Genomic DNA, 20,267 nt, shown 5'->3' with positions numbered 1-20,267 from the left:
CTGAACTTGTTGGTATCAATGCTCCTAAAGGACCAACCTAGAGGTCTTAGCATGTATTTATCATTATTTTTGAACAACGTCACTTTGTTATGAGTATCACTGTTATAATAGAACATACACTTATTCAATGTGATTACTTATTTCCGACGGAAAAATATGTTAATTTGCAATATTCAATGTGTAATAAAAACTAAAGATAGACAAAATTATCATCAGGAAAATATTGTATATGCATTAACTATAATCACATCTTGTTTACTTAGTTGTACCTATAAATGAAAAGACTTTTATTGACGCATCTAGACATCTTCGAGCAACACTTGAAACATATGAATTCCCCTGATCTTATTTCCATATTTTTACATTCAACTATTTGTAAACGTTGCAAAATTTAAGTTACAGAGAATGTACACTAATTTTAATACAAAAGTACTCAGACAATATGAAGAAAAACAACAACAAACCATTAGCTCTTCATAATGCGTATCATGCTGGATGTTTAAGAATACCAGAACCAATTTTAAGATGGTATTATTTTCTTCATGAAAATAAATATACTTTATATGTTGAATGTTTCTAAATATACTAGAAGGCTCCAGGATATCTAGACTGTTTTTGATACATTACAATGATATCTTTTGTCTTATTTATAATGCCTCCTGAATAGAGAGTCCAATATTATAATCGATGTATTTCAACTCCGATCAAAACTGGATACTCCTATGTATTCAACTAGTATTCATTCTTGCAACAGCAGTTCAAGTTAACATAACCGTTAACATATAAAAGTTAAGTATGTTATCAATTAAAGTATAATTTACTTAGTGTTGGCTCTCTCTGCATATTATATTCATAGGTTATACGTCAAATAATTCCAAATATATTATTAGTTTAATATTTTAAAATATTGTCTCCCGATAATTTAGTTTCATTAATTTTGTCATCTCAAAAAATAATAAAAAAAAGAATAAAAAAAATAAAAAAGAACAACAACAACAAACACCCGAAGAATATTTCATCATCACATTTAAACTGATAAAATTTCAACAACTTTTGTGTATATTTGTAAAATGAGGGTGACGAGAAAGAAATTCTCTGAAATTTGGAACATAAAGAAACATAACATAGCCAAACAGATGATAAATTTAACCTATATCTTTTAAGCCTGATCGTAAACCATTTCCTAATAATAATATTGGTAATGACTATGACAATGATGATGATGATGATGAAACTAAAAATGATAATGATGATAAAAGCGATATTTAAAAAAGAAATAATTGGAGTAATGATAATCAATTTTATCATTTCCCAATGTTATTGTAGTCTATTTTTAAAGATATCTTTTTTTCTCGCCTAACAATATCAAAGCATATTTAATCCCAAATACCTGCTTTTTTATTTCAATCGTGATAATCTCTTTTACAATCTTTGAACTAGCATTTGCAATAAAATGTGTAATCTTTCCAAGTGCAGCGTGGAAAAATAGGTGGATATCTGAATATAACATCCCTATGATGAAAACCATAAAAAAGGATGCTTCAAGCTTACAGAAAAAAGTATTTTCACAAGTCACAAGTCAAAAGCAGTTATATAATGTTGATAAAACGACTATGAGCCTATAAACCATTAATATGTGTGGGGGTGTATAGTAACTAGACAAGATGCGTTGTAGTTTCCAGGTTCGACCTTTACTGATCAACATTCATATATAGTATAAACAACAATACAATGTTAAGTCGGAAGTGACGTTAACGTAAGCGCGGAACGTCACGTTATACAAGGCGCTATAAATGACGTTATCAATTCCCGACATACTCGGGGCGCGAAATGTTATTTAAAGTTTAGTAATAAATCCATTATTTGAACACTACAGTTGCTATAGTATCTCATATAAAGTATTATTAATTAAGAAACAGTCATAAATATATTGAATACAGTCTCTTATTCATGTATCACCTTTCCTCTGAAATTTTAGATTAATACATTTCGAGGGGGTAAAGTTTTACAATTGCGCGATTTGTGAGTCCATTTTGAGTTCGAATTTTAGCACTTCGAATAAGTCCATCTTTTCCTGGCACGAGTTCTTCAACTACAGCAAGTTTCCATAATAAGCGGGGAACATCGTCGTGGACTAATACAACGTCTCCAACGGATATCGTCTGGTCATTTTTGCCAGTAGTCTGATGACGTTCTCGTAAAGCTGTCAGATATTCGTGACGCCATCTATCCCGGAAGTGGTTGATTAACTTCGTTTGTATTGTAGCCTGTTTGATAACTGACGAACGGTCACTTGGCGTTGGGAATGTACATGAAAGGACATCTTCATAAGGGAGTTTGGTTATTCGTCTGCCATAAAGTAAGTGTGATGGTGTAAGTACTTCCAGTTCATCTGAATTACCAGAACACACATATGTCAACGGCCTATCGTTAATCATTGCCTCGATTTCTGTGATTACAGTCTGTAAAGTTTCGTAGGTTACATAGGAACGTCCTAGCACTTTCTTTATTGTTGTTTTCGTCAGACCTATGAGACGTTCCCACATTCCACCAAACCAAGGGGCTCGTTTAGGTATCATCTTCCACTCAATTCCTCTGTTGTTGAGTTCTTCTCTAACTGTGAGTGAGTGAAACAAATCTCTTAGTTGTTTTGAGGCTGATATGAAGGTGTTAGCGTTGTCTGACATCATGACGTAAGGGACAGATTTTCTGCTACAGAAACGTCGGAAAGCTTGTAGGAATGATTCTGTTGATAGGTTTGAAACAAGTTCTAGGTGAACTGCTCTCGTAGTAGCACATGTAAACAAGCATAAGTAAGCTTTTATGTCTCTTTTGTTACTATCCCGAACCAGTAATGCTCCAGAGAAGTCTACTCCTGTATAAGTAAAGGGTTTGACGTCAGAAACTCTACACTTTGGTAATGGAGGTGGGTCAGGTGCTGAATAGGGTTTCCCAATAACCTTCACACAATATGTACATTTACGTAAAATGTTTTTAAACAGTTTGACGAATCGAGGGAATCCAGTACTTCTGTCCTTAAAAACGTAATAGTTGAACTAACGCCGGCATGCAATAATCTAGAATGTGCGTCGTTGACAACTAACTTTGTAAAAGGATGCTTAGCTGGTAGTAGGTACGGGAACTTGGTAAGTACGTCTAATGGAGCATTGTGGATACGACCACGACACTTTAATATGCCATTGTCTAAGAATAACTGAAGTTGTCTACATAATGGAAGTTTGTTTCTTTTTGATTTTGTATCTTCTATTTCTGCTTGATATTTGGACATCTGGCAACTCCGTATGCACATCTCCTCAGCTCTGCGTAGTTCGTCTGTAGTTAACAAGTCCAATCTTCCAGTATGACTCCCGCCTCGACACTTGAATATAAAACGCAGGACATAAGCTGTAACCCTGAGCAGCTTTCTTAAGGAACTGAATCTTGACATGTCTATGAAACTGATATTGCTTAATGGTAAAATTGTATCTTTTGGCTTGGTTGCTGGGTCAATAAACGTTGTCATGGTAACGTAAATATCTTTTTCTTGCCAAACTGGCCAACTGTCAGGTGTGGTAAGCCATGTAGGTCCATGAAACCATAGATTACTGTTCTTGAAGTGAGTCACAGAGATACCCCTCGTAAGTAAATCGGCAGGGTTTTCTTTCGTCGGACAATAATTCCATTTCCGGTTTTCGGACTGCACGTGGATTTCAATCACTCTGTTTCTTACAAATCGCGGAAGGGTTTTAGGCGTCTGAAGCCAAGAAAGCACAATCTGGCTATCTGACCAAAGGTATATCTGTGTTATGCTGGTGTTTTGCTGCAGGTGTTTACTGAGTCGGGATCCAATTACTGCCGCCATTAGCTCTAACCTTGGTAATGTTAACTTCTTCAATGGAGCAACCCGAGTTTTAGCCATTACAAGAGTAGATTGGTTGTCTCTACAGATGTAAGCCGTAGCACCATACGATACCAAGCTAGCGTCGCAAAATATGTGAATGCACGTGTTTCTTGATGCGTTTAATGTATTTTCGAAGTAGTATCTAGGAAACGTAGTTTTTGTCACGGAATTCAAATCTGTTATTAAACTATGACATTTTTCTTGAATACTGTCAGGTAATGGCATATCCCATTCAAACTTCTGTTGCCATAACTCCTGTAGAAGTAATTTAGCTCTGATGGTAACTGGACTTAGTAAACCCAAGGGATCATAGATTCGAGATGTATGCTGCAATATTTCTCTCTTTGTTACAATCTGGGTATTTGGTATGTTTCTGACCGGATACAGTAAAACGTCACTATTTGTGTCCCATTTCATTCCAAGTATCTTAGGAGTTTGTGCATTATCTATTACTGAATCGTTGATTGCTTGTTTTTGAAGCATTTTACTGTTTGAACTCCAGGACCTAAGGTTAAAACCTGCAGATGACATTAGCTCACGAGACTCGGTGTAGAATTGTAGAAGTTGTTCTTCCTGTTGGAAACTTGATATCACGTTATCAACGTATAGATCTTGACGTAGGTATTCGCTAGCTTTCTTGTCGTTGTTAAGTTCAAGGTGCTTAAGTATTGTTGCACAGAGAATAAAAGGGGACGACGTAGCCCCAAAAAGGACTGCTCGGAATCTATATGTTGTCAATTCGCTGTTGGGGTTACTAGGATCACTGAGCCATAGAAATCGCGTCACATCTCGGTCGTTCTCGTCAAGAGTAATGTTGAGGAAAGCTTTCTCAATATCGGTTGCTATGGCGTATTTATTCATTCGAAAACGAATAAGAATTCCAGTTAAATCATTCAGTTCAGGTGGTGTTGACATCAAGCAATCGTTCAGACTAGGCTGGTCACGTGACTTACAACTGCAGTCATACACGATGCGGATAGGTGTCGTGTTCGAGTCCTTCTTTACATAATGATGTGGAATATAATGTACAGGGTTTGGTGTGGTAACATTTTTATCACATTTTTCAATAAAACCGCGTTTTAACTGATCTTCTATGATTTGTCCATAGTTTTTAAGTATATCCGGTTCTGTTGAAAGCCGTTTAATTGTGTTTTCTGTACGCTTTCTGCAAATTTCGTAATTTGTAGGAAGTACGGAATGATCTTCTTTCCAGGGCAGTTTTGCAACATAACGTCCATCTTTGTACGTGATACAGTTTTCTTTATACTCGTTAAGTATACCAGAAGTAGATTTCTCAGTATCATCTTCTAATATCCCCATAGATTCTAACTTCCAGAATCTCTCAAGATCTGTGGCATTAGGTGGCGCTGTTACAACATTAAACATATAGCTAACAGACGACGCATTTTTAACTTCCGGAAGAGGTCCTGACAGTAAATAACCGATCTTTGATTTCACTGCCGTAGGTCCGTTGCCCCTAACAACCTTATTCTGCACGATTTGCCAAAAATAGTCGGCTCCAATCAAGAGTGATATCTCGAAATCGTCGTCAGTGTCGGTAATAGGATGTGCAAGTTTAAGACCTTCGATATATTTCAAACATTTCACATTTCTCTGCAAGTTAGGTAATGGTACAGCAATGGTTGGTACAATAAGTACGTCAATTGGTATTATCTCTCTATGTTCGACGTGTAGAAACACTCTGCCTGTGGGTATATGACGACACTGTTCTGATTTGCCACCAAAAGATGCTAATGATATAGTGTCTGAACCGTTGGGTTTTAATTTCAGTTTCTCAGCAAGCTCTTCCGTAATAAATGACCTTTGAGCACCTTCGTCAAATAATATGTTTGTATTAGTTATGGTATGGTCTTGGGAGCTTACTTGAGCGATAGCAGTCTTGAGTAGAATGTTCGATCTTTCATGCGTCGTTGAATGAAGAATGGCAGTTCCTGTATTTCCTGTTTGACCGGAAGTAGAGCTTATAAATGATGTTGCATGTGGATTCAAATCGAAATTCGATGGTTGGTCACAAATACTAGTATGGTGCTTTCGCTGGCATTTCTTGCACCGAAACTTAGAACGACACTCTGAAACTTGGTGTTTTCCCAGGCAATTATAACACATACGTTTAGCTTTAATGATAGTTAGTTTTTCTTCACGTGTTTTAACTTTTTCACAATCAAGCGACTTGTGGTCACCTTCACAGAACAAACATCATTTCTTACCCCTATCATTATCTCTTGTGTGCGAAAATTTCTTAGATGGGTATTTTTTCTTTCCGGTTCCGGTGAATAATGATGCCGTCGGCAAGTGTGATTCTCTTATTTCGTCAGTTATGCCCATTTCTAGGATGTTTATTTCTCTGGCGATAGAAGTTCTCAAATCTTGTATATGCCATCGTACATTTCCGTGTTCTCGTGCTAAATTTCGTCGTACTTCGGAGGGAAGTTTTTTCATGATTATGGGTATCAATAAATCACCATAGGAACCCTGACTCTCACCTAAAGATTCTAAACCCCGGATGTAGTTTTCCATTTTGTCGTGAAACCTGCGTAGACTCGTTACACTGTTATCTGGTATCGGCAAATCTAAAAGCGACTGCATGTAACTATCTATTATTTTATGAGACTGTCCGAATCGTTCTTGTAACAAATCTATTGCATTCTGGTAATTTCCGTTAGTTAATGGAAAACCTGCTATGGCGGTATATGCAGCGTCTTGTAGTAAGGAACGTAAATAGTTGAACTTTTGGACATCAGATAGTGTTTGGTTCAAATGTACAGCAGCCTCATACGAGTCCCAGAATGACTGCCATTTTTCAACATCTCCATCAAACGTAGGTAAACTCAGTTTAGGTAGTCTGTGAAAAGATGAATTATCAGACGACACTCTGTGGCTGTGATTAGAAAAGTTCTCACTTGATAAAGTTCTAGCACTACCGTTAATGTCCTGTGAATTACGGATCACGCTGCCGCTGCCAGTGTAATTAGATTTGGTGATATCTTCCTTCAGTTTTCGTAGTTTCAAACGTAAATCAATAGAATATTCGTCACTCTCTACCAATTCTGTTTCCAAATCGTCAATATCTGCATGATTAACAATCTTATCGTTGAGATTCTTGATAATCTCGGCTTTTTCTTCCATGATTTCGAGTAGGGCTGACTTCTCCGAATGTGACAACTCGTCGTTAAATTTCTCCAGTTGTCTAGAAATAAGACGTCGCTGGCCCTCTCTAGTAGAAATAAGCTTCTGTAAATTCATTGTGATTGTAGAATTTCTCACGGCACCAACAATGTGGGGGTGTATAGTAACTAGACAAGATGCGTTGTAGTTTCCAGGTTCGACCTTTACTGATCAACATTCATATATAGTATAAACAACAATACAATGTTAAGTCGGAAGTGACGTTAACGTAAGCGCGGAACGTCACGTTATACAAGGCGCTATAAATGACGTTATCAATTCCCGACAATATGATCCTTCCGAAGCAAAAAATACATGACAATTGAAGACCCGGTAAGGTGATCTTATTAGTCGCCGGTAGAAACCGGCGACTATATTTGTAACAGTTTAATATTATACCTATGGTAGGAGAAGCCCTTAAAATCTGAAATTAAAAACATATCAATCATTGAACAATTAAAGACAACAATTATTTTTCAGTAATCTCAAAAATTCAAACATATGATAACTTTGCTCAGTGAAATGAAATATACACATATTGACATCTTAAAAAGCAACATTACAATTTTCATGAAATGAATCAATAACGTATCCCCAAGGCTCAGTCATTGAATATTAGGGTTACTTTTACTTTTTTCTATGTGTCAAGCATTTCTATTTTAAAATATATATAAATAATGAATGATATTTGAAATGACACTTTAAAATTATTTGGTTGTTTATATTTTATGAGACCTATTATATTACATTATTTTATCTAATTATAAACAAATTCTCCCTGGTCTTTCGTAAGAATCACGTGACTACATGTTTATATAATTATGCTGTATATCGTTATAAAATCTATTAATAGTAACAGATTGCTGATAAGAAAAAGGTATGGTAGCTGATAAGATGCAAATCATTGTAATTTTGTACAGATAATTACATAAGTTATTTTTCATTAATCAGTTTCATACTTTATACCATTAGAAAAACCTGTTTACTCATATTTTATACATTAAAAATAAATTTTCAAAACCTTTTCCTTTCTTCTTGGTAAAGGGTTAAACTTGGCCCGTTCTGTCAAACTTTCGACAAGAAAGTTCAATAGTTTAGTTTAGGTTGAACATCCCAAAATAATTTTATGCTTAAGAGGCACAATATGGTAATCGTTGATTTCGGGTATATTCCGTCGGTTTCTGTCACGCAGGTTTCCAAAACGGTATGACGGTAGGGTTCCGGAATCGTATTAAATACATAGAAAAAAAACTATCTTTGTGTTGATAGGTTATTGCACTGAAAGACAATTAAACGTTAATTTTATATATCGTATGTAACGATGGGAATACATTTTTTCGATAGCACATATTAATGATGTACAAGACTTTTACAGTAAAATTGCATTGTTTCATGAAATAATTAAACATATATATTTTTATAGTCAGTTTGCAAATATTCGATGATCGGTAATTATTTGTCGGTAATTATCTGAATCTGAACTAGTAACCTATACGGATTTCAATGTATGGTACAACAGTATATGTATAAAGTACAATTACTAGAAGAATTACCAACATATAGCACTTGCCTTACAAGCCTCAGTGGCAAACATTACTCAACTCATTGTTCCTCTTATTTTTATACTTGAACCATTAAACTTATATTTTCTTATATTTATGATAATACAATCATTTTTCTATCCGGCGACTTGATGCTTTAGCATCAAAATCTCTACTTGTTCCCATTGAAATGTGTAAAGTGAACAGATGAAAGTCTAAATAAACTTTACATTTTACATAATTCCCTCTTTTCCTTTCAATTTTATATGTTTACTTGGCATGAACGATAAATAACTAACAAGAACAAAACGTATACTGTCGGAAATATTTGTAAGTTGTAATGAAAGCTGTACAATATTCAATGATTTGAAAAGCTCTTAAATTCATTTGTAAAAGTGTAAAATTGTCAGTCGATCAAGTTAAGGGTTTAGAGATTGCTGTGGTGTCATAAATTTACACGAGACATTACGGTACTTTACTTCGTAGAATGATGTACGATACTTACAAACAATCTGACAAATAAACCAAAAAGTATCATTCAAAAACTGACTGGAAGACAGGTTAAGATCAGGATGATATATATTTTTTTGTTTGTTTGATTGGGTTTTACGTCACAAATATATATTTGAAGCATTGGAACATCTCACATTTAGTAGTATTTTTTAAGTTATATGGATTTGTTTGGTCAAATGTCACTTATATAAACATTTCTAACTAGATCACTTTTATAATTGTAATTATAATTCTGTGTATTTGACATGTTCTAGGGAATAATGTAGATTCTAGAAAGAGAAAGACAGAATAAGATATAGATGATGGTAATAAACTTATAATATTCCTGGCTAAATTTGTGAATAGGAACAACAGTGAAATGAATTGCTAGAATCTATTAACATGTATCAGGTTATATAGTTTGTACACAATCATCGAATATGTGGATCTAACAGATTTTGTATAAGTTAAAGATAGCTTTAAGCATCTATGCTTTACGTATTCAAATTCATCGAAAAATAGCCGTCTTTATGCATATATTCAATAATTATTCGTTGATACATGCTAATCCAAGCAGGTCTTAGCAAGACTGTTTCCTCATCTGCAGGGTGCGTTTCATAGAAAGTCCTAAGTGTATCCTAAGTCCTATGACCTAAGACTAACTTTAGGACTTATTGTAGACAGTGTTTCAATAAACGTTTTTATTGTAGTCAAAGACCAAAATAAGATTTTACTCGTACCAACACAGTAAAGGTCATATTGCGACTTTCCAGCTGTATTGGTGAAGTAAAGCCTCTGGCGCCCCTCCTTGCATTATTTCAGGCTCCTGAGTAGAACCACCGACGTTCCGTAAGCTAGCTGGATAGCTTCCTACATGAAAGAATCAAAATTCTAACGGAATTCGAACCCACAGCGGTGAAATGGAGGAAGTATGAAGTCAGCGAAATTAACTATTCGGCCAAGGACTTTTAGACTTACGACTTTCTATAAAACACTTCTCTAAACCATAGCCCTTATAGTGTGACAGTAATCAATCACTGCGTATTTTCATTTCATTATATTATAATGCTAGACACCTGTATATGCTGCAGTAATAAATAGAAAAAGATTGAAAATGTCTATTCACTATATATTAATTTATTTTTAAATGATGGATATATAAATCAGACGATACATGGAAAACTATCAGGACTTTATCAGATTTTGACTGTAATGAAAAACAGACGTACATTCTACACAGCTATCATTTCCAGTGTCATGTAAATAGATCTCTTTTTACGTAACTGAGAAAGCTAGCACAAAAGTGCAACTGGAAAGATATATATGCATTTCGTTTGGGCAAGGAAACCAGCTTTTTAGTTGTAGTTTCTGTAAACAAAATCATGTCCTGCTAGTATTTCAATTACTTTTATTAAATAATGAAACGACAAGTAATTTTAATTACTAAATGGAAACAATAAGAATAACATCAGAGTTTTGGTTTCTCCGAAAAATGTTAGACTAATAACTGATATCTCACTAATATAACATAAATGAGCCGCGCCATGACAAAACAAACATCGTGGGTTTGCGACCAGCATGGATCCAGACCAGCCTGCGCCTCCGCGCAAACTGATCAGGATCCATGCTGTTCACTATCAGTTTCTCTACTTGTAATAGGGTTTGTAAGCGAACAGCATGGATCCTGATCAGACTGCGCAGATGCGCAGGCTGGTCTGGATCCATGCTGGTCGCAAACCCATTATGTTGGTTTTGTCATGACGCGGCTCAAATCAATAGCGTTCGTCATAGTATACAAAGTAGCTGTACTCTATGACTATATTCTATTTCATATCTTTTGAAATATAGGGAAAACCAGGGTCTTTCAAATAGAAATTAAGAAGAAGAAAAAAGTTGAAATCCGCAAAAAAGCCCTTACGGAGTTAGTCGTGCTGTAGAAATATGGTGATGAATGCTGCAAAATCAGTCTTTAACCGCAAATAACATGTAAATTATTACTTGACTCTTGAATCTTTTTACTTTTCTTAAAACCTTAGGACATTTTTCTCAAGTATTTCTTGAAATACTTTGGCTCATCTACATCATGCAGCTTTAAAATTGTATCAAGTAAAAAGCGTAAGAACCTTTTCATCGTCTTTGAATATATAAAATGAATGTACCACTGTGCAATGAATTGATTTATCTTTCCAACATCATCAACAACAACTTTGTTTGAAATGTCAGACGATTTATACATTTATTAGTGTCGTAAATATCTTTTTCATCTTTTATTTTCCAAGAAATCATTCAGAAGACACAAAAGAAAAAAGATCTATATTTCATAAAATTACATGTATATAACTATAAACAAACTTTTTGAAAACACAATCTGTCTTATGCGTTCAAAAAACAAAACAAAAAAAAGGATACTTGAGCAAAGATCTACAGAATCTACTTTTGAAAGAATATGTTTCTGACCAACCAGATCATAAATATAGACACTGAAGTTAACACAACTCTGTCCTTGATGAGAACCTTCTAGACATTTAGTAACCTTTGCTTGCGATCGTGAAAAATGGGGAATCCGTTATAGATATTAGAATTGTCTCTTCTTTTATTGATGAAATCACAAAAGACATTGCTTTTAAAGTAAGGTCCTCTTAAAGATGATTGGTGATACAGATAATGAAATATGCAGTAAGTCTGACCCTTTTGAATGATAGACCTGTAAATAACAAAATGTTGGCATCCACCACATTAACGTCATAAATCACTAAGATATATTCCCTATAAGATTTCCAGATGAAAACGTGTAAAGGCTCGTCCGATACCTTATGTTTCAAAATGATTAATTGAAAATTGAACTTACACACAGAGATGGCTCTTTTTAAGGATCAAAGTCGTTAAACTAAACGATGGTGAATCCGCGTCGAGGCTAAAGATATTGAAATTGTTGGCGGCGCCGAGAAGGATGACGCCTATATTTGGACATTGTTTCATTTTGTACCATGGGAATGCGTAATCAGTTTGGGAGCACTTAAGAGTTGTATCACGGTTTAAAAAATACCATTTAATGTTTTTTTGTTCGGATGAATATGAAGTGAAATAAACAATGCTGTTAAAACGATGACCCGTTATAGATGAATGTATTAGAGATAAAGATTTATGCAGTAGGCCTGACTTTTTGCAATGTGTTATAGACTTGCAAATGACAAAAATGCAGGCATCCACCGAATTATTGTCAGAAATGATAAAGAAAAACTCCTTTATATATAAAGGAAACAGTACAGGAGGGTTACCCAGATGAAAGGCGCGAGTTATAGATCGTGTCAAAATGATGATTGGCAAATTGGATTTAGACAGAAAGTCTCTTCTTTTCAAAGTGCAAACATAACAGAGGCAATGGATATTATCAAGAAAGCAATGAACATGTATACACTTTTTCGTTTAAAAACAAATGTTGAGACATCACACAAATATTTTGTGTCACAATATCGTATGATACTAGTATATCAAATCAAATGCCTAATGTTAGCATTGTGTGCATTCTTCTAAATGAGAAATGCACATTGATTTTCTTCCAAGAACTCTTTAGGCTATTGTACTTATATCAAGCTTCAAACTATTTTGTTCAGTTGAAAACAGATTCATAAAATCGTCCCATGTGATTTCAAAATTAAATACAATGAACAGCTTTTCCGTTCAAGACATTCATTTACTTGTCTTTCTTTTCAATCTTTCTATGCCCGTTTGAAGCTTGCAGACTGGTAGTATATCTTAGAATGCTTAATTAGATTTTTACACTGATACATGATTGTCAGTTTCTAATTAGATTCAAAATAAATAGACCATTGTTTGAAATCAGATCAACTAGACATGAATACTCAATAAAAAGTGTCCTAAATAGATAAGTATAGTTGGGACAATTTACAAAGCACTTTGTTTTATTAATTAATTCTGATGAGAAAAGGGTAAAGGTCGATGACAAGCACTGTAGGTATTGTCATTGAAAGTATTAAAGGACTTAACTGAGGTTTTCTGACATTAGAGGTCTGAAAGTAATTTTCGACGTTCGTGTACAGTTGTCGTCGTCGTTGTTGTCGGCGGCGGCGTCCCCTTAGGCTTGTACGGAACATTACTCGGTCACTATAAGTAAGGTTTACTCCAAACTTGGCATGCATGCTTCTTTTAATAACCCGAAGTGCAGTGCACAAGAATCGTTATTCTGCACTTCTTAATTTTTGAGTTATTGTCCTGGGTTAATTTTCATACTTTATTTTTGTTCCGGCCATTTTACAAAAACTATAAAAGCTATGAACTTGAAACTTCATAGGATGATAGATCTCATTGAGAAGATGTGCAGTGCACAAGAACCGGCACTCTGTACTTAATGCTTGTAAAGTTATTGTCATTTGTTAATTATAATACATTATAATTGTCCAGGCCAATTCTCCTACACTTTAAAAGCTATTGACTTGAAACTTCATAGGATGATAGAACTTATTGAGAACTGGTACTCTGCTCATTGTGATTTTTGAGTTATTGCCCTTTGTTAATTTTCTTTCTTAATAGACTTGTCCAAAGCATAACTTGGTCTCTAAAAGTTTGATTGACTCCAAGTTTGGTATGTAAGCTTTTTTCATTGACCTGAAGTGCAGGGCTTAAGAATCTATCACAGAGTCCTCCATTTTATCTGTCAGTTTCAAAGTTTCCCCCGGTATTTCTATTTTTGATTATATAACAGTTTTATGAATCCTGATGCAACATTGTTACAATCTGTTCAAATAAAGCTAAAGGTACATGTACATTGTAAGAGTAGTGTTTACAAATAACCTATATTTTTAAAAAGAACATGCCTAAGTGACAACTATACTGTTCACAAGGCGACACATTCTAGTTTAGATTGTTAAAAATGACCAACAATACCTTTCAGCAGAGTAAGTATTAGATGATATACAGAAACTTACCTCAAAATCGGACATTGAATAACAACAAATCTAAAATAAATAAATATCGGCTTTGTTTGTTTATTTGTCATTTCCAACTTTTTCCACCTGTGTATCTTTTCATTCCCTTTTACACTTTTTTTGTAATTCATATCAGTGACTGTGTCGATAAGTTTAAAACAAGTTAGTGGTGCCACCACATAGTCAAAGATTGCAGAATATATTGAGCTATAATTTCAATAACGTAAAACAATGAATAAAAACATAACAATCAGCATATAATATTTTCTAATTTCACTAGGCAGTCACCAATAACCGAATTAATGGGCTCTTTATCCTATTAATCACTTTTTCATTTGATGTTGTTATTTCAAAATATAATCGAACACATTGCGATAATTAATTTTATTCAACGAAACAGTTTTGTGAAATTGTCAGTATAATAATTTTGTAAAATTTTATCTGCCCTTTTTAGATATGATTAAAAATATCCTTGTACAACAAAAGTAGCAGGATTATAACTAATTTGGGCAAAGTAATTTTTTACATCAGAATTCAAGTATTATAACGATTTTGGTATTAAAATTATAAATAGTTCGATCAGTTAATTCTTAAATGTTTGCTCATTTTATGGTAATATATACGCTGTTCATTTTATACCAAAACAATTTCAACAACTGACAAAAAACAACAGTAACAAACAACAACAACAACAACAACAAAACCAAAACAAAAAACCCAACAACAACAACAAAAACTCAACAAACAACATTTTTTTAGAAATAAAACTATCTCACCAATCCTCAAATATTAATTCCAAAACACTCGTATACTGAATACATTTATTTCAGTTAAAATATTGTTTCGTAGGAGGAAATCCACTCTGGGAATTCGAACAGAAAAGAAAAGCAGAAAATTAACAAAGCACCTGTTAAAAGCATTTTAGCATAGGACTGTATAAGATTAACTGCCAGTTTTAGTTCCGATCTTGTAAATGTCAAAAGTGCAATAAAGTGCAATAAAACAACAGATAAATTCGCAATGTTTGCTGACATTGAAAGATAAGGTTTAACTACTGAACAATGTCTGTTTAATAAAGAGCTAGCTGTGATATGTGATATTAAATAAAGCAGATTTTGTTACTGATTATCTCATATACGAGTAGTCATAGATTCTCATATATTTTAAATGAAAATATGTTACATTTAAGATTATTTTGGTTGCTTGGGTTTAAATGCCGATTTGCACATTATGGTCATTTAAGAAACATAATTTTTCACAAACATCAATACTCCAGGTGATCTAGAGAAAAATTTATTAATATCGTTTAAAATGTATCGTAATGTTAAAATTTTGAAAACGAATTGGACAGTCTTTAAGTACTGTAAGGTAGTTCTTTTATTAAAATTATATCCAAACATTATCATTTTCAATTATTTGTCAATCACAATTATAATAGTGAATCTTTTGAAAAATATTACCAATTGAAGTTAAATTGATAGCGAAAACAACAACAACAACAACAAAAAAAACCCAACAAAACAAAACAAGCATAATGCCACTTTAACATTACAAACTGATAAAGAATCCGATTTTATCAGCCAAAATAAGAATAAACATGAGTTTCAACGAAGGTAAAAAATACGAATACAATACTGAAAACCATGAAACCAAACAAACCCTCTTTGAATCTCTTGTTACCTTGTATTTTACATGTTTCCGATTTTTTCGGTATACGTTTATAATAAAACAAAAGCTGCGGCGTGTCTGTTGCCAACGTTTTATAGATTCAATGCAATTTTTGCAACAGAAATAAGAGAGCTATTGTTATAAACTATTTTCCATTAAATTCAACATGACAGTCATATAACGCAGACAAATTATATAGTTTTATCAGAACCTTATCAGTTGTAGATATTTTTGTACATACAAACATAAACTTCCACCCACATAATGTATTAGGCTAATTAATTTATATATATAAATATATAAACTAAGTAAATAAATCTGAAAAAAGGGTTATCCCTGAGAAGTATTCATCAACAAAATAACAAGTAAATTTGCAGAATCGGTTTAAATGAGTCTGTTCATGAGGGATAATTGAAAAAAATGGATCATTGCTCACGCCCCCTACCACCGACTTGAGCAATTTTCAATTTTCAACACTGAACGTGTTGGTGTCAATGCTCCTAAAGAACCAACCTTGAGGTTATATATTAAGCTTCAAAAGTAATTTGTTCAGTTGAAAACAGATTAATAAAATCGTCCCATGTGATTTCAAAATTAAATACAAAGAACAGCTTTTCTGTTCATGACATTCATTTACTTGTTTTTCCTTTCAATCTTTCTATGCCCGTTTGAATCTTGCAATCTGGTAGTATATCTTAGAATGCTTAATTAGATTTTTACACTGATACATGATTGTCAGCTTCTAATTAGTTTCAAAATAAATAGACCATTGTTTGAAATTAGATCAACTAGACATGATTACTCAATAAAAAGTCTCCTACATAGATAACTATAGTTGGGACAATTTACAAAGCACATTGTTTTATTAATTAATTCTGATGAGATATGGGTAAAGGTCGATGACAAGCACTGAAAGTGTTGCCATCCTTAACTGAGTTTTTTTTTACATTAAAGTGCTGAAAATAACTTTTCGACGTTCGTGTACCAACTAATGAAGGTTTTAACTGATAACTTATATGACAAATTTCTGATCATTTGCTCGCACCCTTTTTGTGTTGAAAAAGGCGACATATAGGGGTTACTTTTGTCGGCGTCGTCTGCGGCGTCCCCTTAGGCTTGTCTGGAGCATAACTCGGTCACTATAAGAAGGGTTGACTCCAAACTTCACATGTATGCTTCTTTCAATACCCCGAAGTGCAAATCACAGGAATCGTTACTCTGCACTTCTTAATTTTTGAGTTATTGTCCTGTGTTAATTTTCATATTTTATTTTTATCCCGGCCAATTTACCTAAACTATAAAAGCTATGGACTTGAAACTTCATATGATGATAGATCTCAATGAGAAGATGTGCAGTGCACAAGAACTGGTACTATGTACTTAATGATTTTAAAGTTATTGTCTTTTGTTAATTATAATACTTTTTTTGTCCGGCCAATTCTCCTACACTTTAAAAGCTATTGACTTGAAACTTCATAGGCTGATATAACTCATTGAGAACTGGTACTCTGCACTTCATGATTTTTGAGTTATTGTCCTTTGTTAATTTTTTACTAAATAGACTTGTCCAAAGCATAACTTGGTCACTATAAGTTTGATTGACTCCAAATTTGTTATGTAAACTTCTTTCATTGACCTGAAGTGCAGTGTTTACAGAGTCCTCCATTTTTTCTGTCACTGTCAAACTTTTCCATGGTATTTCTATTTTTGATAATATAACAGTTTTATGAATCTTGATGCAGTGTTACAATCAGTTCAATTACCACTGAAGTTAAAGATACATGTACATTGTAAGAGTAGTGTTTACAAATAACCTTTATTTAAGAAGAAAATGCCTAAGTGACAGCTATGCTGTTGACAAGGCGACACATCTGACTCGCGGAGTTCTAGTTTAGATAAAGAATTGTTATTGTTAAAAATGACCAACAATACCTTTTAGACACACAACTGCATCTTCAGTGCTATTTCTTCTCAGTTGCTTAACATTTAACATGCACTTAATCCATTTTAAACATTATTTAACACATGTTTGATTTCTGGGGCATAATGGCTACATGGATACTGTTTTAACAGCCTTCAGCACAGTAAGTATAAAATGATATACAGAAACCTACCTTAAAACCACCCTTTCAATAAGATCACATTTAAATACAGAAATATCGACTTTGTTTGCCAGTTTTAGTTCCGATCTTGTAAATGTCAAAAGTGCAATAAAGTGCAATAAAACAACAGATAAATTCGCAATGTTTGCTGACATTGAAAGATAAGGTTTAACTACTGAACAATGTCTGTTTAATAAAGAGCTAGCTGTGATATGTGATATTAAATAAAGCAGATTTTGTTATTGATTATCTCATATACGAGTAGTCATAGATTCTCATATATTTTAAATGAAAATATGTTACATTTAAGATTATTTTGGTTGCTTGGGTTTAAATGCCGATTTGCACATTATGGTCATTTAAGAAACATAATTTTTCACAAACATCAATACTCCAGGTGATCTAGAGAAAAAATTATTAACCCATTACTTCATATACACGCCTTTTAACGCCTTTTTCACCCCCCCTTTTTGTTGTCTCAAATGGTGAAAACATGCATTATTCAGGCCCTTAACACTTGTTTTTGTTTGAGAAATGTTGTTAAAAAAAGTGACCACTTTTTCGGCGCGGCCCCCCAACCAAAAGATACATCAGGGGGTTGCCAGAAGGGGGATGTGCCCCCTTCTGTTTGGGGGGGTTTGAAGGGGGGCGGAGTCCCCCTCATCGCCAAGAAAATTTTGGACTTGTGAGAGGCTATAAATGACCCCAGATTGATCATAAGGTAACGTGTAACCAACGCTGAAAAGCATTTGACTCCATCTCAATCCATTGAGAAGTTGCAGCACTTTGAAATCAATTATAATGGAAAAAATCAACGCAAAATAGTGATTTTTGGCAATTTTGAGATGTCCCCTCGTTGCCATGGTAACAGAAAATTTAAGCCTGAGCATGTTGTTGCAAGGGCAATGGTCCAGTTAACATTTGTGCCAAGTTTGATTAGTGTTGAAGCAGTTTTTATAGTATTATAGCAATTTGAACTTGTAACGGGAGACTTTTCAATGAAAACAGCCATTTTTCACAAAATGCTCATGAAGTAATGGGTTAATGAAAAAAATCAAAAAATCTACAAAACAACAATTTTTCTTCAAATTCATATGACAGGCCATGTTTAAACATGGAAAAACGCGATTTAGAGTAAATTCAAGTATTTTCATCATTTTCTATTAACCCATTACTTCATATACACGCCTTTTAACGCCTTTTTCACCCCCCCCTTTTTGTTGTCTCAAATGGTGAAAAAATGCATTATTTAGGCCCTTAACACTTGTTTTTGTTTGAGAAATGTTGTTAAAAAAAGTGACCACTTTTTCGGCGCGGCCCCACAACCAAAAGATACATCAGGGGGTTGCCAGAAGGGGGATGTGCCCCCTTCTGTTTGGGGGGTTTGAAGGGGGGCGGAGTCCCCCTCATCGCCAAGAAAATTTTGGACTTGTGAGAGGCTATAAATGACCCCAGATTGATCATAAGGTAACGTGTAACCAACGCTGAAAAGCATTTGACTCTATCTCAATCCATTGAGAAGTTGCAGCACTTTGAAATCAATTATAATGGAAAAAATCGAGGCAAAATAGTGATTTTTGGCAATTTTGAGATGTCCCCTCGTTGCCATGGTAACAGAAAATTTAAGCCTGAGCATGTTGTTGCAAGGGCAATGGTCCAGTTAACATTTGTGCCAAGTTTGATTAGTGTTGAAGCAGTATTTATAGTATTATAGCAATTTGAACTTGTAACGGGAGACTTTTCAATGAAAACAGCCATTTTTCTCAAAATGCTCATGAAGTAATGGGTTAATATCGTTTAAAATGTATCGTAATGTTAAAATTTTGAAAACGAATTGGACAGTCTTTAAGTAATGTAAGGTAGTTCTTTTATCAAAATTATATCCAAACATTATCATTTTCAATTATTTGTCAATCACAATTATAATAGTGAATCTTTTGAAAAATATTACCAATTGAAGTTAAATTGATAGCGAAAAAAACAAACAACAACAACAACAAAAAAACCCAACAAAACAAAACAAGCATAATGCCACTTTAACATTACAAACTGATAAAGAATCCGATTTTATCAGCCAAAATAAGAATAAACATGAGTTTCAACGAAGGTAAAAAATACGAATACAATACTGAAAACCATGAAACCAAACAAACCCTCTTTGAATCTCTTGTTACCTTTTATTTTACATGTTTCCGATTTTTTCGGTATACGTTTATAATAAAACAAAAGCTGCGGCGTGTCTGTTGCCAACGTTTTATAGATTCAATGCATTTTTTGCAACAGAAATAAGAGAGCTATTGTTATAAGCTATTTTCCATTAAATTCAACATGACATTCATATAACGCAGACAAATTATATAGTTTTATCAGAACCTTATCAGTTGTAGATATTTTTGTAAATACTGACATAAACTTCCACCCACATAATGTA

The 20,267-nt window shown here is 33.8% G+C and overlaps 1 protein-coding gene across 1 annotated transcript; it reads right to left on the bottom strand.

Moving 5' to 3' along the window:
* Nucleotides 1-1,979: 1,979 nt before the first annotated feature.
* On the bottom strand, nucleotides 1,980-7,165 carry LOC132754541 (uncharacterized). The gene is made up of 3 exons (XM_060745181.1): nucleotides 6,130-7,165; nucleotides 3,155-5,862; nucleotides 1,980-2,960 (listed from the first exon to the last, which is right to left on the bottom strand). Exons 1-3 carry the CDS (start codon nucleotides 7,163-7,165, stop codon nucleotides 1,980-1,982), a joined length of 4,725 nt encoding a protein of 1,574 aa, XP_060601164.1.
* Between the last annotated feature and the right edge of the window lie 13,102 nt (nucleotides 7,166-20,267).

The sequence above is a fragment of the Ruditapes philippinarum genome, unplaced genomic scaffold (genome assembly GCF_026571515.1).
Source record: "Ruditapes philippinarum isolate M1 unplaced genomic scaffold, ASM2657151v2 ctg5998_1_1_1_1, whole genome shotgun sequence".
Lineage (NCBI taxonomy): Eukaryota > Metazoa > Mollusca > Bivalvia > Venerida > Veneridae > Ruditapes > Ruditapes philippinarum.
This window is presented reverse-complemented; position numbering and strand designations above follow the sequence as displayed.

Bases quoted from the DNA above. Each gene is read 5' to 3' on its own strand.
- LOC132754541 (XM_060745181.1), bottom strand. From the start codon at position 7,165: ATGAATTTACAGAAGCTTATTTCTACTAGAGAGGGCCAGCGACGTCTT. The intron at 5,863-6,129 runs GTAAGAAATGAT...CCGGTCAAACAG, and splicing joins CACAAGAGATAATGATAGGG to GAAATACAGGAACTGCCATT. The intron at 2,961-3,154 runs GTACTTACCAAG...TATTGTGTGAAG, and splicing joins TCCACAATGCTCCATTAGAC to GTTATTGGGAAACCCTATTC.